Here is a 25,530-nt window from a genome sequence, read left to right as displayed (position 1 = left end):
GGCAATGTTTATAGTCTTCTGTTAAGTAGCCTTTGAGCTTGTGGGTTTCTTGTACACCAACTGGAAGTATGAAAGCTATTATAACGGTATATATTCAGTTACATTATGTATTTTTTTCTGTCCATTGGGGGCTTACAGTTTTTAAAAAATGATAATGAACTGAATTGGGATTTGAACCAGGGTCTTTGGGTTTTCAGCCTGCTGTACTAACCATTAGGCTGCACCTCCAGTCCACTTGAAATTCTATTAAGAAGTTCATTAAAAAAAATGTCACAATGCCTGGTATGCCTTGCCTGTTTCAAATTTGGGGAAGGGAGGGAGGGCAGCAACCACTGGGGGGATTAAAGAGGTGACTTACCTCAATCCCTCCAGTAGATAGCTGCTCAATTTGAGAACTTTTTTGTAACTAGGATTTGCCAAGTACCAGGCCTAAATACCAATGTCTGTCTTTTTAGAAATAAATGTCCCTTCCCCTTCTAAAATTGGAATTGAATGTCCATATTTTGGCTTCTCCTTAGTCCCACACAAAACAACCCAGACCAAACCCTCTTGCCATAAGGACATACTGCAGTTTTAGTTGTCCATATCCCAGCTTTATAACATTGAGATCTGGATGTCCATGTGATCTGGATGTCTAAATGCCAGTTTCCAGATGTTCAAAGCACAAATAGAGCTTCCAAAAATAAGGACCATAGTAGTATATGTGTCTTTATATAATAGTGCATACATAGGTTCCTGTTTGCCCTCTTAAACTAGGTGTTCCATTATAAAATGACCCTGCCCATATAAAATTACTTTAAAATATAGATATAGATGTAGAGAGAGAAAACATTGCATATAAGCAAGGATAACTTCTCAATAAAATCTTGAAAATGCTTTCATGTTTTGAAGATAAAATAACAATCATAGTTATTTCTTCTCCTCTTCTTTGGGCTGACATTCAGCTCACAGCTGTCATCTCAGTAGGAAAAACTGAACAACAGATACACATTTTGAAATGTTAAGCTGCAAACATCAATCGATATTAAGAAAGCCTTGTTGCTTATGGTGTGACAAACCTCTTCCTGCCCCCTACAAAAATGAAACACAGCATCTCTTCAATTACTGCTATATGTGAGTTTTCATAGCACCATCTGTAATCTGCTCTACAGTGTAAAAGTTTGAGAATAGAATTTTCTCTGAGGACAAATACGACTAATAAATCCTCACCTATTGATGACATCACCAATGGACACTGGCGCAGGAATCTCTACTTGAGCTACACTGAGTGTTTGAGTAGGCTTGCTGTTCATGCACCTTTCCTGACTGCTGCTACACTGCAGGGACCTCAAGTTTTACATTTTCAGCTGTTTTTTACTCAGTCTGAGCCGGTGGTGGGGAGGCGGGGATAGTGCTGGGCAGACTTACACGGTCTGTGCCAGAGCTGGTGGTGGGAGGCGGGACTAGTGCTGGGCAGACTTATACGGTCTGTACCGGGGCTGGTGGTTGGGCGGCGGGGATAGTGCTGGGCAGACTTATAGGGTCTGTGCCAGAGCTGGTGGTTGGGAGGCGGGGTTGGTGGTTGGGAGGCGTGGATAGGGCTGGCCAGACTTATACGGTCTGTGCACTGAAGAGGACAATACAAATAAAAAAGTAGCACATATGAATTTATCTTCTTGGGGAGACTGGTTGGACCGTGCAGGTCTTTTTCTGCCGTCATCTACTATGTTACTATGTTCATGTGGGTCCATTTGCTGTCACATGAACTATGACAGTCATTGCTTTTAGTGATCGTAGTCTGGTTTTCATCTATAGGCTGTAATCTCCTTTTCAAGGAATTTTTGGTCACCATCGAGTCATTTGATTTTGTAGTGGCTATTTTTCTAGATAGTATGCCCCAGAAGGACATAGGTCCAAAGGTGTTCCTGGTGCAACAGGATCATATCTATTATGGATAGTCCTAGTTTGGTATATCAGATCATTACAAAACTTTCAATTTAAATTGCATTCTTTTAATATCTATCAGTGGAACTATAAATTCAAAAGAGGAAAAAGCCTCAGAATATTTTTGGCAGCAGGGTCAGAAGTCAGCGTTTAGCAGTCATGCAGCTCCGGTCACAGCAATATTGGCATCAGGGTCAGAAGTCAGCGTTTAGCCAAGCGTCTCCAGTCACAGCAGATACTAATAGCAGGGATACTGGCAGCCATTGCCAAAACCCCCAAAGAAGCCGTGGAGTTGGAAGAAAAAGAAGCATGCCACTGATGTCCTCACAGGCTAACATGTCAAGACATGCAGGGAAAAGAGCATGGAAATGGACCAGCAGAATGACACGTCTGTGGTCGTGACCACCCTCAGACTTACCTTATTTCTGGGGGTCAGCATCTATGCTGGCTTCTGTCTGTTTCTGTGTTAGTCTTGTCTCTGTCTCTGTGTGCTGATTGCTTCACTAGACCTCACCTGTGTGGGCTATGCCTCTCTGAGGAGCCAGCATCTAAGATGGCTCCCGCTTGTTTTGTGCCAGCTTCCAAGATGGCTCCTGCCTGTTCTCCTATGTGTTCCAAGCCGCTCCTTGGTGTGAGTGTGTTCCCTGTTCCTGTCCTGCAGTATGTGACATCAATCAGTGAGAGCCTCATAAGGAAGTGCTGTGCTTGCATTCAGGGCCTTTGCATAGTAAGTAAGAGTGTTATGCCATAGGCCGTTAAGGTTAGTGAGTGCACTGTTGCGCTGCTACTTAGCCTTTCTCTGGGGCTCTTGCACATTCTGCTATTTTGTGTCTGTGGACTGCCAGTCCTTCTGTGTGGGCGCTGCCCTTCTGCTTTGTGTCTGTGGACTGCTAGTCCTTCCATGTGGGCTTTTGTCCTTCTGTTTTGTATCTGTGGACTGCTAGTCCTTCCTTTGCCTTGCTCTGTGTTTGGAGCTGCTGAAGCTTCAGCCCTGACTCTGTTATCCCTGGTTTATTCCTATGCCTGCTGCCTGCCCAAAGACTCTGTTTGCTCCTGGTTTATGTTAGCTCCTGGTTTATTCTATTGTCTGCTGCCTGCCCAAAGACTCTGTTAGCTCCTGGTTTATTCTATGGTCTGCTGCCTGCCCAAAGACTCTGCTAGTTCCTGGTTGCTTCTTCTGTCTGCTTACCAAGCTTGCTTGTATATTCCAAGCCCTGTTTCTGCCAAGCTTGCTTGTGTACCCTGAGTCCTGTTTCTGCCAAGCTGATTGTATTTCCTGAGTCCTGCTTCTGCCTAGCTAGTGTGTATATCCTGAGTGTATATCCTGAATCCTCCTCTCTGCCTAGCTAGTGTGTATATCCCGAGTGTATATCCTGAATCCTGTCTCTGCCTAGCCTTTGTGTACATCTTGTCCCCTTGTCTGTCTTGTGTTTCTGGCTTAGTGGCTGCATGCAGCTTTCAGTCCGAGTCTAGTATTTAGCCTAGCTTCCTTCGTGTATCCCGGATCCAGGGTGGGTCCTCGGATCTTCAGTTCCTGCCTTATCCTGCAAGTCCTGCCGGCCACCCGCACTCTGGAGCTCAACTCTGGAGGAACGGTGGTCAAGCGCAGGTGAGTTGTTCCTGTTCTGCCTGTTCTAGTTGCCTGCCTCAGTACTACTCCAGTCCAGAGTTCCAGTCCTGCTCTTCTGTTTATCCAGTTCCAGGGTGGTCTTGCCTGCCGCTGCCGCTCCTCGGCAGTGGCCCAAGGCTCATGTATTCCGGTTCTGCCTCGAGAACCCGACACAGAAGCTGTACCACGACATTACCTGCTCGACGCGCCACCGAGAGTGAGAACTCCGTGCCCCCACCTGCTGCCAACATTCCCTGAAGTGCCCCAATGCACTTCCTGGTGGGGGGGGGGGGGCAACAGGTGGTTTTAGTACTGTACAGGTAATGGCAATTCTCCCCCTCACAACATCACTTCTTCAGGTCCAATTGGGTATCTAACTGGCAAGCAAAGAGGCGTATTTTCAAAGCACTGTGTAACTTTATAAGTCTAAGTGCTTTGAAAATAAGTCCCAAAGGCTCGGAATAAGTGTAAATGCTGATATCTTGGGTGTTATGAAGTAGACATGTATTTACTTTGCAAAATAGGAAATATTTTGCAAAGTAAAGGACTTAGGCAGGAACCAGGAATAGGCTCAGCATGAGCGGGAACCAGGAACAGACTCAGCTTTAGCAGGAACCAGGAGCAGGGCTTAGCAGGAGCCAAGAGTGCAGATCGGCTGGAACCAGGAGCAAGGCTTGGCAGGAACCAGGAGTGCAGCTTTCAGAAACAAGGCTATCAGTAACAAGGCTGGCTTGTTTCAAAGGCACTGAAAGTGGGGCTGAGCTTCTTGACACCCAGGGTTCCCCTCCCCGATGTCCCGTCATCAGTCCAGATCTGCTGAGCTGTGGCATATGTGCACACCCCAGAAGGAGGGTAAATGGGTACAGAAGGACATCACTTCTGGATTCTGCTGGGGTCAGGCGAACTCACGGTAAGACCATGACAGTAGAGAAGCCGCATAAACAAAACTCTGTAACTCTTTAGGGACATTGTCTGCTTGTATCTCTCACTATAACTGTCAACAGATTTTATTAATACCTGCACATCAACTGAAGAACTGAAAGTCTCATGTTGTTTTTAGATTTTTTTATTTGATAGACAAGAATCTCATAACTCAAATCTCTTCCATAATACAACATTCCTGATCAATGTAACACTGCCATTCACAACATGTATTGAGAGACAAACAGGCTTATTTTCGAAAAAGAAGATGCCCATCTTTTGACACAAATTGGGAGATGGGCGTCATTCTCCCAGGGTCACCCAAATGGCATAATCAAATGCCAATTTTGGGCGTCCTCAACTGCTTTCCGTCGCGGGATGACCAAAGTTCACGGGGGCGTGTCGGAAGCATAGGAAAGGCGGGACTGGGGCGTGCTTAACACATAGGGGTCCTCGGCGGATAATGGAAAAAGAAGGGTGTCCCTGATGAACACTTGGCCGACTTTACTTGGTTCTTTTTTTTTTTACGACCAACCACAAAAATGTGCCCTAAATGACCAGATGACCACCGGAGGGAATCGGGGATTACCTCCCCCTATTCCCCCCGTGGTCACTAACCCCCTCCCACCCTAAAAAAAAAACATTTTAACATATTTTCCAGCCTCTATGCCAGACTCAAATATTATACCCAGCTCCATGACAGCAGTATGCAGATCCCTGGAGCAGTTTTAGTGGGTACAGCAGTGCACTTCAGGCAGGCGGACCCAGGTCCTTCTCCCCCCTACCTGTTAAACTTGTGGTGTAAATGTGAGCCCTCCAAAACCCACCACAAACCCACTGTACCCACATGTAGGTGCCCCCCTTCACCCCTAAGGGCTGTGGTAGTGGTGTACAATTGTGGGGGAGTGGGTTTTGGGTTTTTGTTTTTTTGGGGGGCTCAACACACAAGGTAAGGGAGCTATGCACCTGGAGCTTTTTCTGAAGTCCAATGCAGGGCCCATAGTGTGCCCGGCTGGTGTCCTGTCATGTCAGGGGGACCATGCACTACGAATGCTGGCTTCTCCCATGACCAAATGGTTGGATTGGTCATTTCTGAGATGGGCGTCCTTGGTTTCCATTATCGCCGAAAATTGGGGACGACCATCTCTAAGGTCGACCTAGATGCTGAGATTTGGGTGTCCCCGACCGTATTATTGAAACGAAAGATGGCCGCCCATCTTGTTTCGAGTCTAAGAGCAAGTGAAATCCTATGTTCCCTTTTGTTTTCTTTTAAGTAAGCATCCTGTTTCTTTCATATATGTTCAAGGATTGGAAAATATTAAGGGAGTAAGAGGCAGAAAAATACATCTTCACAGAGAAGCATTTTTGAGTAATATGTACTTTCCTGTAAGAAAAACTGAATGGGCAGTTAGATGTTTTTGCTGTTCTACAAATGCCACCATTTTTATATAGGATAATGTTGGTATGTGTTTGCTGGGGGTAGGCTGCAGAGAGGTTGTAGGCAGAGCCTAGCTGTTCTCATCATTGTTTTTGGGAGGTTTTTGTATTCATGCCTCGTGGGGCTAACCATGCTTTGATGGAATTGTGCTTATTACCGTTAGCCTAGGAAGGTGAAGACAGCTTATATCTAAATTGCTTATGCTTAATTTTTTTCTGCCTCCCTCTGCTAATTTCCATGTATTATTATCTTATATATTTCTACATATTTGTTTTCTTTAAGAACTTGAGATACAACCTGCGCTCACAAATCACTCTGCTCATCTTTTTGATCCATTACATACACCACATCCATTATAAGGCAGTAATGAGCCTAACCATAGATCAGGGACACACCATATGCACTAGAAATGTAATGAGGAGATTTGATTATTTGTATCCCTGACCCAGTTCTTTCTTTTTTGTTTATTGGTACAAGTATACAATTGTGAATATACTCTCTCTACCTATTTTGGATATCAAGCGTTGAGTTTCATTGCCCTCCATCACTGTACGTGTAACCTTTTCTTGATAGAATACTGTAGAGTTTACCATTCCTTCCAGAACTTACAGCAGCCAGTCTTATACACAAGTCCACTATCCAGATACTGGTATGTTCAGGATTCCTAGGCCAGTGTTTCAAGAAAGAACTCTGCGTACACTATAGAAATATACATTTGTTTCAGCTACAACATTTCAAGAATGTGACTGATATTCAACAAAATTTACAAGGAAGTTATCAACTTAGGCTAATGTCAAAGACATGCTATTTTACTATAACTAGTTATTATTACTATCTATGTCTCATTGCCTAAATGGGACTTGTGCTAAAACAGCATGACTAAGTGGTAAAATAACATTTCAAGCATGGCTTACTGCTTGCTAAAAAGAAACTACAGCCAGATGTGTACCCAGCGGTAATCAGGCAGTGCTGTGCGCTGCCCGGTTACCTCCAGGTTAGCACGGGAGTCCTTACTGCCACCTCAGTGGGTGGCAGTAAGGGCTCCCCCCTCTGAAATAGCTGTGTGGAAAGTGTTTTACTTACTGCATGGCCATTTCTTTAAAAAAAAGAAAGTTCTACCATTTACCCACTGCGGTAAAAGGGGGCTTCAGCGCGCATCAAAAACATGCGCCGACACCAGCACAATATCCCTTTTCCCGCTGCTTGGTAAAAGGGGCCCTCAGGGTCCTGTTTACAATGGCACACTAGCATTTTAGTGCTAGCTAAAAATTAACATGTGCTAACTGTGTAGACACCCATAGGAATATTATGGGCATGTACACAACGCGTGCTAGAAATGCTGACGCACCTTTGTAAACAGGGCCTTTAGAATATATATATCTTTATATCTCTATCTGTATCTATTTACCAATATCTATATCTGTATCTATCTATAGTAGAGATTTTAAATACATTACTGCAACATAATCATTAAAACCCTCTGAAGGCTGTCAGAATTAATTTATAAGATGCAAGGAAATTTGTTCATATCTAGTTTTTGGATCTTACAGAAAATTAATCTTGCTTTCCTCATCTTGATTTAGTTTACCCATATTTACTGCAGAGAAATTAGAGTATATAATTGTGATCTAGTAAATGGCTTTTGAGAATATTTTCAAAGTCATTTCTACAGAGTTCTGTGTACAGAAATAACCTATACATTAATATGGACTATATGTACATTAATTTTTCCAATCAGAGTGGAGGTATTTCCATAGGCAGGGTTATGGGGTGGTAAATGTCTTGGGGTCCTTTTACTAAGGTGCGGTGAAAAATGGCCTGCGGTAGTGTAGGCGCGGGTTTAGGGCACGCACAGAATAATTTTTCAGCACACCTGTAAAAAAGACCTTTTTAACATTTTTGCCGAAAATGGGCATGCGGCAAAATGAAAATTGTTGTGTGTCCATTTTAGATCTGAGACCTTACCGCCAGCCATTGACCTAATGGTAAAGTCTCACTTGGTAACCGAGAGGTAATGATCTACACGCACCAAATGCCACTTGGCGTGCATCCGATACGCACGGCAGCAAATACAAATTATTTTTTTGCTGCGTGTATTAGACACGCAGCAAAAGTGAAATTACTTCAAGAGCCACGCGGTAGCCGTGCTGTAAATCCATTTTGGTGTGCGTAGATGCTTACGCTGCTTAGTTAAAAGGGCCCCTATATATATCTTTATAAAATATGTGTGTAGGTATGTAAAATAAATCATAAAACATGTGCTTACTAAAATAGATGTAAATGTGTTCATTTACTTTCTATAGGGTACATTTAAAAAGGAAAATAAAGCACATACTATCCCTGAGAATATTATTACTTCTATTTGTGTGCCTGCCACACAACTTATATGCCTAATGGCACAATTACATGAAGAATCTCTATCTCTGAGTTTTATTTATTGTATATTTTGCAGATGAGCTCTTTGAAAATGTTGCGGCCTCGTCTTAATGGCATTCTTTTCAAGCTGACCTTTGAAGAACATGTGAGCAACATCAAGCCTGACATAATGGCTGTGACACTAGCTTGTGAGGAGCTTAAGAAGAGTGAAAATTTTAACAGACTGATAGAGTTGATACTGTTAGTGGGAAACTATATGAATTCGGGTTCCAGAAATGCCCAATCACTTGGTTTCAACCTCAGCTTTCTTTGCAAGGTAAGCCCATATATTGTGGGGATTTGCTAAGTACATTATATTGGCAAAGCATAAATATTTTTTCTTTGAAAAAAAAATTATTATCTAATTTAAACTTTTTAGACACATTAAGGACTGAATTCTATAAATGGCGCCTAAATTGAGTTTCCAATTAAAAAAAAATAAAAAGCACTAAGCGCTTATACTATGGCACTCAGAGCTGAGCACCTTTTATAGAATAGGGCCCTGTTTACTAAGCTGCTCTAGAGGCAGGTTAGAGTTTTTAGCGTGTGCTAACTGTGTAGGCACCCACAAAATTCCTGTGGACACCTACACAACGCATGCTAATTTTATGCACGTGCTAAAAGTGCTAGCGCAGCTTAGTAAACAGGGCCTTTGGTTTGGCGCAGGAATCCACACTCAATTTTGGGTATGAGGATTACACCAACTAAAACCTGGTGTAAATTATTGTGCCTAAATTAGGCACAGGTCTCCCTTATTCTGTAACACTGTGTGCAAATTCCAAGAATGCCCTTGATCTGGCTACGCCCTTCCCATGACCTACCTCATTTTCTGATCCACGCATAAATTTTACATGCGGATCCCGATGCCTAAAGATATGCACATAAATTTAAATGGCCAAATAATGCCAATAATTGATTACTAGCGCCCAACTGTCAGAGCTAATTGGCTCATTTATCAATCAAATTGCGTATGCGAATTGGGTGAGCGCTCAAATTTGCATACACAGTTTGGAGCACCATATATAGAAACAGGGTGGAAATGGGTACTATAAAAGTGGAAGAAGCTTACAAAACTGTGTGAAAAAGATTACAATGAGAAGATAATTTTTAAAGTGTTTGTTAAGGATGTGCATTCATTAGTGTTCATTTGATTAATTAGTTAGGCTTGCCAGTTGTGATCTGCTATCAAGTGGAAGAGCATGAGCAGTACAAATTATGAGTGCATACTGAACAAGCTCCAGTAGGAGAGGCACTGGATAAGAATAAATCGTTGAGTTATAAAAGTATGCATCCATTTCATACCGGAAACAATCCCTGCATTTTAGAATAATCTATGACATGGTTTGGAAGGGCATAGTAACATAGTAGATGACGGCAGAAAAAGACCTGCACGGGCCATCCAGTCTGCCCAACAAGACAAACTCATATGTGCTAGTTTTTGTGTATATCTTACCTTGATTTGTAACTGTCATTTTCAGGGCACAGACCGTACAAGTCTGCCCAGCACTATCCCCGCCTCCCAACCACTATCCCCGCCTCTGTTGTGAAGTGAGGGGTCCCGAGCCCCCCCAAGAAGGCTGGAGTGACCTTAACTCTGACTCCATCTCTAAATAGCACTAGCACTGGGGTAATCAAGGAGTTGTGAAGTTCTAAGAGGAATTGCTACTAAGAGAGATGTTAGGTCTAAGGAAAAGATACCAGCCTTATGACAAACTGGATTTAGATTACAAGTTATACAATGCAGAGAGAGATAGCCTGATACAGCAAAAGCATTTATACTTACAGCCTTTGAACATTAAGTGAAGCCCACAAATCATCATTTGGAATGAGGAGTTTATTTGCCAAGGTACAAGTCAAATCAGTGATTGACAACAGGCACGTACAATCAATTAATTATAGGAATGTAATAAGCTGCAAACAGGTGTTAATTAGTTCCTAATCTTTTATAATTTCTCTTACCAATTAGAGGTTTTACAAGGGAAAGCAATTAGGTAATTTGTCAATTCTGCTGGACACATTGGTTTCCCTTGGAGAGAGAGTGCCAACCCTTTTCTCTCTAATTTAAACCAGGAAAAACCCTGATTTTTATAGGTGCCCTCAGGATATGGATAATATGACAGTAGATATACCTGATTGGATCTATGCTAATGTCATGGTTGTCACTGATTGGCTCATGCTAATGAGTAGCTTCTATCTTGCTACGCCTTTCCTTTCTCACACTATAGCTGACCACAATCCTGCTCACAGGAAAGTCTCCCTCTTCTCTTGGACAGCTAGTTCCCTATTTTCTATGCACCTGGCATGACTCACTCATTTCTCAACTTGTTTTTCTAACTACATTACAGAGAAAATTCCACTTTGCAACAGACACGGCTTCCATTTTGTGCTGAAATCCTCCATTTTGTTTCCATATCTATTAACTTAACTTTTCCTAATTTAGCTTATTTAGGCCTCAATCCGGGCTACAAACTAGGCCATACTTTTCCAGTAAGCTCCCAGTTATGTCAGCCATCAGATTTCTGACTCAGCCAAGGTCTGTAATGGCCTGAGCTCTATGACTGGGCCCTCCACCATTCCAGTGGAGGGGTCTCTGGCTGTACCATAATTATACACCTCCCACCACCGGCTCTGGCACAGACCATATAAGTCTGGCCAGCACTATCCCCGCCTCCCACCACCGGCTCTGGCACAGACCGTATAAGTCTGGCCAGCACTATCCCTGCCTCCCAACCACCAGCCCCGCCTCCCACCACCAGCTCTGCCACCCAATCTCGGCTAAGCTCCTGAGGATCCATTTCTTCTGAACAGGATTCCTTTATGTTTATCCCACGCATGTTTGAATTCCGTTACCGTTTTCCTCTCCACCACCTCCCGCGGGAGGGCATTCCAAGCATCCACCACTCTCTCCGTGAAAAAATACTTCCTGACAGTTATTTTGAGTCTGCCCCCCTTCAATCTCATTTCATGCCCTCTAGTTCTGCCGCCTTCCCTCTCCGGGAAAGGTTCGTTTGCGGATTAATACCTTTCAAATATTTGAACGTCTGTATCATATTACCTGTTTCTCCTTTCCTCCAGGGTATACATGTTCAGGTCCACAAGTCTCTCCTCATACTTCTTCTAACGCAAATCCCATACCATCCTCGTAGCTTTTCTTTGCACCGCTTTAATTCTTTTTACATCCTTAGCAAGATACGGCCTCCAAAACTGAACACAATACTCCAGGTGGGGCCTCACCAATGATTTCTACAGGGGCATTACTACTACTACTACTACTATTTAGCATTTCTATAGCGCTACAAGGCATATGCAGCGCTGCACAAACATAGAAGAAAGACAGTCCCTGCTCAAAGAGCTTACAATCTAATAGACAAAAAATAAAGTAAGCAAATCAAATCAATTATTGTGTACAGGAAGGAGGAGGGTAGGTGGAGGCAGGTGGTTACAAGTGGTTACGAGTCAAAAGCAATGTTAAAGAGGTGGGCTTTCAGTCTAGATTTAAAGGTGGCCAAGGAAGGGGCAAGACGTAGGGGCTCAGGAAGTTTATTCCAGGCGTAGGGTGCAGCGAGACAGAAGGCGCAAAGTCTGGAGTTGGCAGTAGTGGAGAAGGGAACAGATAAGAAGGATTTTCCATGGAGCGGAGTGCACGGGAAGGGGTGTAGGGAAGGACGAGTGTGGAGAGATACTGGGGAGCAGCAGAGTGAGTACATTTATAGGTTAGTAGAAGAAGTTTGAACAGGATGCGAAAACGGATAGGGAGCCAGTGAAGCGACTTGAGGAGAGGGGTAGTATGAGTAAAGCGACCCTGGCGGAAGACGAGACGGGCAGCAGAGTTTTGAACCGATTGGAGAGGGGAGAGGTGACTAAGTGGGAGGCCAGCAAGAAGATGATTGCAGTAGTCTAAACAAGAGGTGACAAGGGTGTGGATGAGGGTTTTGGTAGAGTGCTCGGAAAGAAAGGGGCGGATTTTACGGATGTTTTAAAGAAAGAAACGACAGGTCTTGGCGGTCTGCTGGATGTGAGCAGAGAAGGAGAGAGAGAGTCAAAGATGACCCCAAGGTTTCGAGGAGGAGACAGGGAGAATGAGAGAGCCATCAACAGAAATAGAAAACGGGGGGAGTGGGGAGGTGGGTTTGGGGGAAAAATGAGAAGTTCAGTTTTGGTCATGTTTAATTTCAGGTGGCATTGAGACATCCAGATAGCAATGTCAGACAAGCACGCTGAAACTTTGGTTTGGATGCAAGGTGAGATATCAGGGGTAGAAAGGTAGATTTGGGAGTCATCAGCATAGAGATGGTAGGAAAAGCCATGGGATGAGATTAATGAACCAAGGGAAGAAGTGTAGATAGAAAAGAGGAGAGGACCAAGAACAGAACCCTGAGGTACGCCGACAGGCAGAGGGATAGAAGTAGAAGAGGATCCACCAGAGTGAACACTAAAGGTACGGAGGGAGAGGTAGGAAGAGAACCAGGAAAGGACAGAGCCCTGGAATCCAAGTGAGGACAGGATATCAAGGAGTATGCTGTGATCGACAGTGTCAAAAGCAGCGGAAAGATCAAGAAGAATGAGGATGGAATAGAGACCTCTGGATTTAGCCAGTAATGGGTCATTGGAGACTTTAGTAAGAGCAGTTTCGGTTGAGTGGAGAGGGCGAAAACCAGATTGTAGTGGGTCAAGAATAGCATGTCAAGAATAGCATTAACACCTCTTTTCTTCGGCTGGTCACTCCCCTCTCTATACAGCCTAGCAACCTTCTACTTACGGCCACTGCCTTGTCACACTGTTTCCTCGCCTTCAGATCCTCAGATACTATCACCCCAAGATCCCTCTCCCATCGGTACCTATCAGACTCTCACCACCTAACACATAAGTACATAAGTACATAAGTAATGCCATACTGGGAAAAGACCAAGGGTCCATCGCCCAGCATCCTGTCCACGACAGCGGCCAATCCAGGCCAAGGGCACCTGGCAAGCTTCCCAAACGTACAAACATTCTATACATGTTATTCCTGGAATTTTGGAGTTTTCCAAGTCCGTTTAGTAGTGGTTTATGGACTTGTCCTTTAGGAAACCGTCCAACCCCTTTTTAAACTCTGCTAAGCTAATCGCCTTCACCACTTTCTCCGGCAACGAATTCCAGAGTTTAATTACACGTTGGGTGAAGAAAAATTTTCTCCGATTTCATCGCATGCCCCCTAGTCCTAGTATTTTTGGAAAGCGTGAACAGATGCTTCACATCCACCTGTTCCACTCCACTCATTATTTTATATACCTCTATCATGTCTCCCCTCAGCCGTCTCTTCTCCAAGCTGTATAGCCCTAGCCTCCTTAGTCTTTCTTCATAGGGAAGTCGTCCCATCCCCGCTATCATTTTAGTCGCCCTTCGCTGCACCTTTTCCAATTCTACTATATCTTTCTTGAGATGCGGCGACCAGAATTGAACACAATACTCAAGGTGCGGTCGCACCATGGAGCGATACAACGGCATTATAACATCCTCACACCTGTTTTCCATACCTTTCCTGATAATACCCAACATTCTATTCGCTTTCTTAGCCGCAGCAGCACACTGAGCAGAAGGTTTCAGTGTGTTATCGACGACGACACCCAGATCCCTTTCTTGGTCCGTAACTCCTAACGTGGAACCTTGCATGACGTAGCTATAATTCGGGTTCTTTTTTCCCACATGCATCACCTTGCACTTGCTCACATTAAACATCATCTGCCATTTAGCCGCCCAGTCTCCCAGTCTCGTAAGGTCCTCTTGTAATTTTTCACAATCCTGTCGCGATTTAACGACTTTGAATAACTTTGTGTCATCAGCAAATTTAATTACCTCGCTAGTTACTCCCATCTCTAAATCATTTATAAATATATTAAAAAGCAGCGGTCCTAGCACGGACCCCTGAGGAACCCCACTAACTACCCTTCTCCATTGTGAATACTGCCCATTTAACCCCACTCTCTGTTTCCTATCCTTCAACCAGTTTTTAATCCACAATAGGACATTTCCTCCTATCCCATGACCCTCCAATTTCCTCTGTAGCCTTTCATGAGGTACCTTGTCAAACGCCTTTTGAAAATCCAGATACACAATATCAACCGACTCCCCTTTGTCCACATGTTTGTTCACTCCTTCAAAGAATTGAAGTAAATTGGTCAGGCAAGATTTCCCCACACAAAAGCCATGCTGACTTGGTCTCAGTAATCCATGTCCTCGGATGTACTCTGTAATTTTGTTTTTGATAATAGCCTCTACCATTTTCCCCGGCACCGACGTCAGACTCACCGGTCTATAATTTCCTGGATCTCCCCTGGAGCCTTTTTAAAAAATGGGCGTTATATTGGCCACCCTCCAATCTTCCGGTACCACTCTCGATTTTAAGGATAAGTTGCATATCACTAGCAGTAGCTCCGCAAGCTCGTTTTTCAGTTCTGTCAGTACTCTAGGATGAATACCATCCGGTCCAGGAGATTTGCTACTCTTCAGTTTGCCGAACTGCCCCATTACGTCCTCCAGGTTTACCGTGAAGTCAGTAAGTTTCTCCGACTCGTCCGCTTGAAATACCATTTCCGACACCGGTATCCCACCCAAATCTTCCTCGGTGAAGACCGAAGCAAAGAATTCATTCAGTCTCTCCGCTACGTCTTTGTCTTCCTTGATCGCCCCTTTTACCCCTCGGTCATCCAGCGGCCCAACCGATTCTTTTGCCGGCTTCCTGCTTTTAATATACCGAAAAAAATTTTTACTATGTTTTTTTGCCTCTAATGCTATCTTTTTTTCATACCCTCTTGGCCTTCTTAATCTGCGCCTTGCATTTGCTTTGACACTCCTTATGCTGTTTCTTGTTATTTTCAGACGGTTCCTTCTTCCATTTTCTGAAGGCGTGTTTTTTAGCCCTAATAGCTTCCTTCACCTCACTTTTCAACCAGGCCGGGTGTCTTTTGGACTTCCGTCTTTCTTTTCTAATTCGCGGAATATGTATGGCCTGGGCCTCCAGGATGGTATTTTTGAACAGCATCCACGCCTGTTGTACAGTTTTACTCTCTCAGTTGCCTCCCCTAAGTTTTTTTTTACCGTTTTTCTCATTTTATCATAGTCTACTTTTTTAAAGTTAAACGCTAACGTATTTGACTTTCTGTGTACAGTTACTTCAAGGTTGATGTCAAAACTGATCATATTATGGTCACTGTTATCAAGCGGCCCCAGTACCATAACGTCCCTCACCAGATCATGCGCTCCACTAAGGACCAAGTCTAGAATTTTTCCTTCTCTCGTCGGCTCCTGCACCAGTTGCTCCATAAAGCTGTCCTTGATTTCATCAAGGAATTGTATCTCTGTAGCGTGTCCCGATGTTACATTTACCCAGTCTATATTTGGATAATTGAAGTCACCCATTATTATCACATTGCCCATTTGTTTGCGTCTCTGATTTCTTTATCATTTCTGCCTCTACCTGCTCATCCTGGCGAGGTGGACGGTAGTACACTCCTATCACCATTTTTTCCCTTTTATACATGGAATTTCAACCCACAGTGATTCAAAGGTATGATTTGTGTCCTGCTGAATTTGTAATCTATCTGAGTCAAGGCTCTCTTTAATATACAATGCTACCCCTCCACCAGTCCGGTCTACCCTATCATTACGATATACTTTGTACCCCGGTATGACAGTGTCCCACTGGTTATCCTCCTTCCACCAGGTCTCAGTAATGCCTATTATATCCAATTTTTCATTTAGTGCAATATATTCCAACTCTCCCATCTTATTTCGTCTCCCGTGGATTTCTACTCCCTAAGTGCATCACTTTGCATTCTTCACATTGAATTTTAATTGCCAAGCCTTAGACCAATCTTAGCCTTCGCAGATCCTTTTTCATGTTTTCTACTCCCTCCCGGGTGTCCACTCTGTTACAAATCTTAGTATCATCATGGAGGAGTGTCCTGGTGGTTAGGGTGGTGGACTTTGGTCCTGGGAAACTGAGGAACTGAGTTCGATTCTCACTTCAGGCACAGGCAGCTCCTTGTGACTCTGGACAAGTCACTTAACCCTCCATTGCCCCAGGTAAGCTGCATTGAGCCTGCTATGAGTGGGAAAGCGCGTGGTACAAATGTAACAACAAAAAAAAGGCAAACTTTACCTTCTAACCCTTCTGGAATGTCACTCACAAATATATTGAACAGAATTGGCCCCAGCACCGATCCCTGAGGCACTCCACTAGTCACCTTTCCCTCCTCCAAGAGAATTCCATTCACCACCACCCTCTGGCGTCTGTCCGTCAACCAGTTCCTTATCCAGTTCACCACTTTGGGTCCTATCTTCAGACCGTCAAGTTTATTTAAGAGCCTCCTGTGGGGAACTGTGTCAAAAGCTTTGCTGAAATCTAGGTAGATTATCCTGCTTAATCAAACGAGAAAAACGCCCAAGTTCCGACCTAAATCGGGAGATGGACGTTTATCTCACAAAAACGAATAATGCGGTATAATCGAAAGCCAAACTTGGACGTTTTCAACTGCACTCCATCGCGGAAGCGTACAAAGTTGACGGGGGCGTGTCGGAGGCGTGGTGAAGGCGGGACTGGGGCATGGTTATCACCCGAACAGACATTGGCGCCTTTCGCCAATAATGGAAAAAAAGTATGCGTTTGTAGCTAGAATTTAGGGCACTTTTCCTGGACCCTGTTTTTTCACGAATAAGGCCCCAAAAAGTGGCCTAAATGACCAGATTACCCCCAGAGGGAATCGGGGATGACCTCCCTGACTCCCCCAGTGGTCACTAACCCCCTCCCACCACAAAAAATTATGTTTCACAACTTTTATTTTCACCCTCAAATGTCATACCCACCTCCCTGGCAGCAGTATGCAGGTCCCTGGAGCAGTTGTTAGGGGGTGCAGTGGACTTCAAGCAGGTGGACCCAGGCCCATCCCCCCCTACCTGTTACAATTGTGCTGTTTAATGCTTAGTTGCCCAATCCCCCCAAACCCACTGTACCCACATGTAGGTGCCCCCCTTCACCCCTTAGGCTATAGTAATGGTGTAGACTTGTGGGCAGTGTGTTTTGAGGGGGATTTGGGGGGCTCAACACACAAGGGAAGGGTGCTATGCACCTGGGAGCTCTTTTACCTTTTTTTTTGTTTTTGTAAAAGTGCCCCCTAGGGTGCCCGGTTGGTGTCCTGGCATGTGAGTGGGACCAGTGCACTACGAATCCTGGCCCCTCCCACGAACAAATGCCTTGGATTATTCGTTTTGAGCTGAGCGCTTTCATTTTCCATTATCACTGAAAAACAAAAATGCCCAGCTCACAAATTGTCGAATAAAACATGGAGGTCTATTTTTTGCGAAAATACGGTTCAGTCCGCCCCTTCACGGACCCGTTCTCGGAGATAAACGCCCATGGAGATAGACGTTTTTGTTCGATTATGCCCCTCCACGTCTATAGCACATTCCTGATTTAATTCTCCAGTCACCCAGTCAAATAAAAATGAATCTAGGAAATTTTAAAGAAAAGGATATCCGTTCATTCCATTCAGAGGGCCTTTAAGAAAGCTTGTTTAATAATAGGGAGTTGTTGCTTCAACCTTTAACTAAAGAATCTTTTTATGGATAATGTAACCCCTGTGATGCGGTATACCCGGATGTCTTCACAGATAGCAGCCACTATGAAAAAAGCAGTAGGAACTATTGCAGGTTCATGAATGTTTTTGGCAAACATTGTATTGTGGCTTTATAACATAATAGTAATGTAGCAGATAAACTCTGTAGATCTGATGTTTGAACATGTTGGGAAGAAGAGATAAAGGGCCACTCAAAATGTGGTGCATGTTCTATTTGCCCGATGACACTGGAGGGGGATTTTTTTTCTATTTGATAAATCTCAAAAACGGAAATAATTGAAATTTACTATTACTTGTAAATCTACTAATGTGATCGATTTGATTTGATGTCCTTGTGATTTAATATACATAGGACAGACATCTAGAGCACTTAGGACACGAATGATTGAGCATAGATACTGTGTGACAGCAGGGAAAGTGGAAGAACCAAGTTGTTGCATACATTTAGTGACGTCCGATGTATGGTAATTGATCAACTTAAAGTTTCACAACATGGAGGTTCATCAGGAGATGGCTACAACAGTAGGAACAATACTGGATATATGATTTAAATACTTTGGAACTGTATGGATTATTAGCTCAATTGAATGCACTATGTTTTATTAAGGTGATCTGTTTCTTTAAGTGCATGATTGCTGTGGTTTGTTCTTATTATATTGTTGATATTGAAATTATTGTAAAATATAGCAAATTGTTTTTTCTCCACAAATTGGCAGATGGAGTGTTTTTTTTTTTTTTTTACCTACTTGGCTTTTTCTCTATATAGTAGGATTTTTCATGAAACCAGTAATAATAAAGCACTCTCCTAACCGAAGTGGTGGAGGAATTGCTCCACTTCGGGAGCTTTAAGGTATCAAGATTTTTTTTTTAGAAAAAAATGTGATTATTCTAAGGATTTATAGGTATGTCTTATATGAGACTTCTTAAAACTTTTTTCTTTTAATTCTTTACACTCCCAATAACATAGAGCTCAAAGACTCAATTCAAATACAATATCCATAAAACTGCATATTATTCAGTCCAAGAGGTTTTCAGTGCAAATGTTTCTCAACACTTATCTCTGATGCTATTCTCATCTGCTCAACGGAGCTGCCCATTTCACTGGATGCTTCATCAGGAGCTGCTTCAAGAAAAATCGCTGTTTGCACCAGCATCAAACTTCTTAAAAAAAAAAAAAACAATCTTCTGAATGTAATTGTATCTGGTACAGCAATGAGTCTCTCTGCATATTAAATCATAAAATAGTGAGGCTTCTTTTACCTAATGGAGCTGGTTTTGTGCTTTCCTTAGTTAACCATGAGTTCCAGAATAGCACTTTCATAATTAAAAAAAAAACAAAAACAAGGAGGTTTAATAAGACAGGAGACGGCATGAGCCTATCTGGGCTATTATGTGGTCTGAAGCTTGCTACCATATTGAGTGACCTAATTCACAGACGCTATTGAAAAACAATAGCAAACTTGTGAGGTTTATATTGTTTTATTAAACCTCCTTGGTTTTCCATTCTTTCTGTTAGGAGGGGAACTGGGGGTGGTAGTGGTGGTGGGTGTTTGGAAAGTTTTCAAGTGGTTTGTTTTTAGATACACCAATACGGAGGCTGCTGGGTGAAACTGGCTACAACTTTTTGACATCATGCCATCTCCTGTCTTATTAAACCTCCTTGTAAAAAACACAGGATTCATGAACTCCTGATGCTCCAATGTATTATTGCAGGGTTTATAGAGAGATTTTGAGCCCCTCTGTACCACATGGTTCTTCTTCTTTTTCAAGCCCCTGACATGATAAAGGGTAAACATAGAAAATGTGACAGCTGTAAAGCCTGCAAAAATACATTGGAGTTTGAGGAGTTCATGAATCCTGTGAATGGCAAGTTGTAAAAATTAAGACATCAGACAGATTGTAATACATCTAGCATCGGTCTAGCATTGATAGGCACAAACCAGAATGCACCTTTAGTATCTCATTTTATGTTAAATCCGCACAGGTTTGAAGATTTACATTGTTTTGTTATTGATCACATTGAAGGGAATAGAAGAGGGACTCAGGGGAAAATTTTTCTAAGAACTGAACAAAGATGGATATAGAAGTTCAGTAGTTTAGAACCTGCAGAGCTTAACATCAACATCAATTGGAAAGTGTTACTGTGATTGGACTGGTAGCAGTTTCCTGATTGGCTGTAGTCCCATCATTCTGAATGGCTGTAAAATGGCTGCATGAAGGAATTAGTTGAAGCTCAGCATGACTGTTGCTGATTGGCTGACTTCTAAGTCAGCGTTTTTTTATTTATGTAAGTGCTATTCTGGAACTCATGGCTAATTCAGACAACCAGAGAATCAGCTTCACTGGGTAATAAAAAGCCATTTTATTTTATCAGGTACAATTGTTGTTTTTTGTAATGATTTTTTAAATTGAAGATTACAGCAATAACAGAAATGCCAAAAACAACAACGGTCATATATCATATTCAAAAGACATATGATGTATAGGCAAGAACCGACTGATCTCAGTTGAACAATGCAGAAAAAAAAACAAAAAAAAAAAGAAAAAGCCATTGCAAGGACAGACCCTAATAGTAAGAACACACAATCAAAATTACTCAAGGAGAGGCAATAGCATAATTACACATAATTATAGGGATGACTCAACACAAGAGTCAGTGAGCTGCTAAACTTTCTGTTTGTGCAACTGGGAGTTAGCGTATTGACTTATCCCTTCTAGTTCAAATGTATGAGTGAGACACACTAAGTTTCATCAGTGATCCTAGGTGATGTTAAATCCATATTTCCAGGATGAAAGAATCATTTTTATGGCTAGTGTGAGAAGCATATCGAATAATTTAATAACACATTTATTAGTAACAGATGGTATCACATGAGACTTCCAGAATATGACTGCCGTTGAAAATCTGAGCAATTGCACAAATTTTTGAATGATAGCCCAGAACGGTCCAAAAATGCAGAAGAGAGAGACATTCAGAAATCATATAACGAAGTGTTGCAGGTTGAGATTTGTGGTACCAGCATAAGTTGGTATCTATATGGCCAAGTTTGGACAATTTAACAGGGGACCAAAGTTCTCTGTGCATAAGGAAAAATAGTGATTGGGAAACTGAGGCTGAACATGAAATCCTCAGTTCCATTTCCCAAAAGTTCTCCCAGTCCTTTGGAATTAGTGCTTGATTCAAGTCTTTCTCCCATACAGCTTGAAGAGACGATCTGGTGCCAAACAACTTGGAAATTAACAGCTTATAGATATGAGGCAGGATGGCCCACTGCAATTAGAAGCCTCATATGTTGAGTTATTGATGGTATATTAGAAGGATCAGAAAGCTTCTTCAGTTCCTGGTTAAAAGATGAGGAAAGTTGTGCCCAATGGAATTAGGAAGCATCCGTCAAGGAGAATGTTTCCTTAACATCCTAGAACTTTTTGATACCATGTGGTGTTGTTATGTGATCTAGCTGTAAGATGCCTCTTTCCGCCCTTTGAGACCAATAGACAGGAGTGTTGTTAATCTGTATAGATGGATTGTACCAGAGGGATTGACAGAAGATTCCAAGGGAAGGTCAAGAGGGCATCCAGTCTCCAAGGCGATGAATGTGAAATGTATCGTGGGATGAAATTTCAATTTAGAAGGGAGTGAGCAACCTAGGAGAGGTAACAGTTGCAAACGCGCTCAAAAGTTGTTCTTCCACAAGGACCCGTCTAGGAAGGATTTCAGTTGAGGCATCTCAAAACCACTTTAGTTATTTCTGAAAGATAAAGGCCACATGGTATAGATATAAGTCAAGGAAAGCAGTACCCACTTTGCTGCATAAGGTTTTCAGCTTCTTGATTGCTATTCTTGAATCTTATCTTTCCAAAGAAACTTGCTTAAAGTGGATTCCAGGATTTTATAGAAGGATCATGGAACAAGACAGGGAAGCATCAATGTATAAGTACATATAATACTATCATCATTTGATTGTTTCACCCAAACCCTAGCACAATAAGGTGAGTGGAGACCAGCGTAAAACACTTTTTTAACATATCAGTTCTCTATTTTAGTGGAGAGTACATCCAGGACCTGGATAGAATTTGATGCCCAGATATTTACTCCAGAGGTACACCATTGTAGCTTGGCATCCCCGAGGTGAAATTTATTGCAGAATACTGTAATAGGCATAATAACAGACTTCTCACAATTTATTTTATAGCCAGAAAACAGGAAAAGGAGGAAATGAGTTTCATCAGTTATGGTAAGGAGGAATCAACTTCAAAAAGATAAACCACCATGAGGGCATAATTGAACAGGGCGTCCAAGTTTCCTGAGGGTGTCCTCGCAGGATGTCCTCGGAAGGGGCTGGAAACCCGATATATCGCAACAAGATGGGCGTCCATCTTTCGTTTTGATAATACGGTCGGGGACGCCCAAATCTCAACATGTTAGGGTCGACCTTAGAGGTGGTCAACCTAAATGTTGAGATGGTCAACCTTAGAGATGGTTGTCCCCGTTTTCAGCGATAATGGAAACGGAGGATGCCCATCTCAGAAATGACCAAATCCAAGCCATTTGGTCGTGGGAGGAGCCAACATTTGTAGTGCACTGGTCCCCTCACATGCCAGGACACCAACCGGGCACCTAGGGGGCACTGCAGTGACTTCACAAATTGCTCCCTGGTGCATAGCTCCCTTACCTTGTGTGCTGAGCCCCCCCTCAACCCCCCCCCCAAACCCACTGCCCACAATTGTACAACACTACCATAACCCTAAGGGGGGCACCTACATGTGGGTCAGTGAGTTTCTGGTGGGTTTTAAAGGGCTCGCATTTACTACCACAAGTGTAACATGTAGGGGGGATGGGCCTGGGTCACCTTCCTGAAGTGCACTGCACCCAGTAAACTGTTCCAGGACCTGCATACTGCTGTCAGGGAGCTGGGTATGACATTTGAGACTGGCATAGAGGCTGGCAAAAATATTTTTTAAGGTTTTTTAGGGTGGGAGGGGGTTAGTGACCACTGGGGAGTAGGGGAGGTCATCCCCGATTCTCTCCGGTGGTCATCTGGTCAGTTCAAGCAACTTTTTGAGGCTTGGTCGCAAGAAAAAATGGACCAAGTAAGTCGGCCAAGTGCTCGTCAGGACGTCCTTCTTTTTTCATTATCGGCCGAGGACGCCCATGTGTTAAGCACGCCCCAGTCCCACCTTCGCTATGTAACATAGTAACATAGTTACATAGTAGATGATGGCAGAAAAAGACCTGCACGGTCCATCTAGTCTGCCCAACAAGATAAAATCATATGTGCTACTTCTTGTGTATACCTTACCTTGATTGTATCTGCCATTTTCAGGACACCAGACCGTAGAAGTCTTGCCCAGAACTAGCCCCATTTATGCTTCCGGCACGCCCACGGGAACTTTGGTCGTCCCTGCAAAGGAAAGCAGTTGAGGATGCCCAAATCGGCTTTCGATTATGCTGATTTGGGTGACCCTGTGAGAAGGACGCCCATCTTGTGATTTGTGTTGAAATATGTATATGTGCATATCATCCACATACAAGGACAACTTTGCTTTGACCTGTCTAATGTATATCCCCTTAATCAATGAGGAATGTCGAATCGCAATAGCAAGGGATTCGAGCAGCAGATCAAAGAGCAAAGGTGATAATGGGCATCCTTGGCGTGTCCTCAGGACAATTGAATTCTGAAGCAAGCATGCTATTGGTTCATATGCAAGCACTGGTGCCTCATACAGTTTAGAGATCATGTGAATTTTTTTTTTGTTACATTTGTACCCCACGCTTTCCCACTCATGGCAGGCTCAATGCGGCTTACATATTGTATACAGGTACTTATTTGTACCTGGGGCAATAGAGGGTTAAGTGACTTGCCCAGAGTCACAAGGAGCTGCCTGTGCCTGAGGTGGGAATCGAACTCAGTTCCTCAGTTCCCCAGGACCAAAGTCCACCACCCTAACCACTAGGCCACTCCTCCACCTGACGGGGGATGAATCCAAACCAGGTAAGGACTGTAATAGGTAGGTCATTCGACCCTGTCATACGTTTTCTCATTATCTAAGAATAGAACTACTTGAGTTATCACAGAAGCAGATGATTCATGAAGAATATGAAGCAGAGTCTGGTGTTAAAGAAGGAGTCCTCCCATGATGAATCCAGATTGATCTGGGTGTATAATGTTGGGTAAGAGTTTTTCCAATCTGGTAGCAATGATTGTTGCATATACTTTCGCTTCAATGTTAATTAAAGATATTGGATAGTAATTTTTAGTTTCTAGTGGTCTCGTTGAGGTTTAGAGGAATATCACTATCATGGCCTCAGCAAAAGTATGGGCTACAGTTGATTCTGTTTGGATGGACTGAAAAACTTCTAATAAGTGAGGTGTCAAGATGGAAAGAAAACATTTAAGAACTCTACCAGGTAACCGCAATGCCTGGAGTCTTATTGGAATTTAGAAATTTGATTGCTTAGGTGATTTCTTAGCGTTATTGGGGTGTTCCAGAAGTTGCGTAGATGCTGCCCGACATTGAAGAGGGGGGAAGTGTTGCTAAGAATTGATCGTTCAGCACTGGATCTTGAGAAAATTCTGATGTGTATAGTTCTTATAAATTGGACAAACTGATCAGAGATGCAGAATTGGAAGTGATGATATATTCCCAGTGGGGCATCCAAATTTGCAGCTATATGTTTTTGAGCAGAATTTGATTTTAGGTAAGATGCCAACAAATGGCCACTTTTTATTTCCTCCATGATAGTGATGATGTGAAATGCAGCTCCTCTGAGCAGAGCTTATTATAGTTAACAGACTGAATATGAAATACTAATATAACATCATATGTGCAGGATGCCTACAATATGTCTCCATAGCAGAGATAAAAAAAGGATATGCTGCAAGAGTAAGAAAGAAGTCAGTCAGGGATCATATTGAGAAGACCTTGTTGGTGTAGGTAGCTCTTAAGGCCTGATGGGTCATCAAAATGTTTGGTTGTATTAATGGTAACCCGCATCTTTGCAGGGTAAAAACAGCTGTACTGCGCATTAATGAGTTTCATGTTGGGCCTCATGGTCAGGAACTGTTTCCTTTAGTGCCGTTGTTTTTACTTAAATCAGACGAAATGAACAATTTATAGCCTTGCCATTGATTTTGATTTTGGCAGCCATGAGGATCTATAGACCTGTGATATTGCAGAATTTTTAATATCACTGGTCTGGAAATTTCGAGGTAGGATTCGGCCTTCCGGATGATATTCTATGAATGCACTGAATTTCTAATGGGTATTCAAAGTGCATAGCCAGCGTTTCTTTGAACAGTTATCACAGAATGTGAGCAAGCTATCTGAATCGATGGTTTCCAGCACACCAATAATCCTAATATTATTGCGTTGGTTCCAATTGTTTAAGTCCCCTAACTCAGCTCTAAGTTGCTGAATCTGTTTAGAATTTGCCTCCATGGTGGTCAACCTTACTTCCATCATGTGGTGCATTGATCTAAAATGCCTAAATGATGTTGATGGTCCTGCAATTGACGCATTTGGGCATCCATTGCAATTGCAGATCTGTAATTGCAGAATGATTGGTAGAAATCATATCCTTGATGATTCTTAATTTGGCGAGGACTGTC

The 25,530-nt window shown here is 42.9% G+C and overlaps 1 protein-coding gene across 1 annotated transcript in view; it reads left to right on the top strand.

Moving 5' to 3' along the window:
- DIAPH2 (diaphanous related formin 2) overlaps positions 1-25,530 on the top strand; it is a 1,482,340-nt gene that overhangs the window by 859,495 nt on the left and 597,315 nt on the right. Inside the window, exon 22 of the mRNA XM_030210672.1 lies at positions 8,344-8,583. Within this exon, the coding sequence (XP_030066532.1) occupies positions 8,344-8,583 (240 nt within the window). The remainder of the gene's footprint in view (positions 1-8,343; positions 8,584-25,530) is intronic.

Source organism: Microcaecilia unicolor, chromosome 7, assembly GCF_901765095.1.
Source record: "Microcaecilia unicolor chromosome 7, aMicUni1.1, whole genome shotgun sequence".
Classification (NCBI taxonomy): Eukaryota; Metazoa; Chordata; class Amphibia; order Gymnophiona; family Siphonopidae; genus Microcaecilia; species Microcaecilia unicolor.
This window is presented reverse-complemented; position numbering and strand designations above follow the sequence as displayed.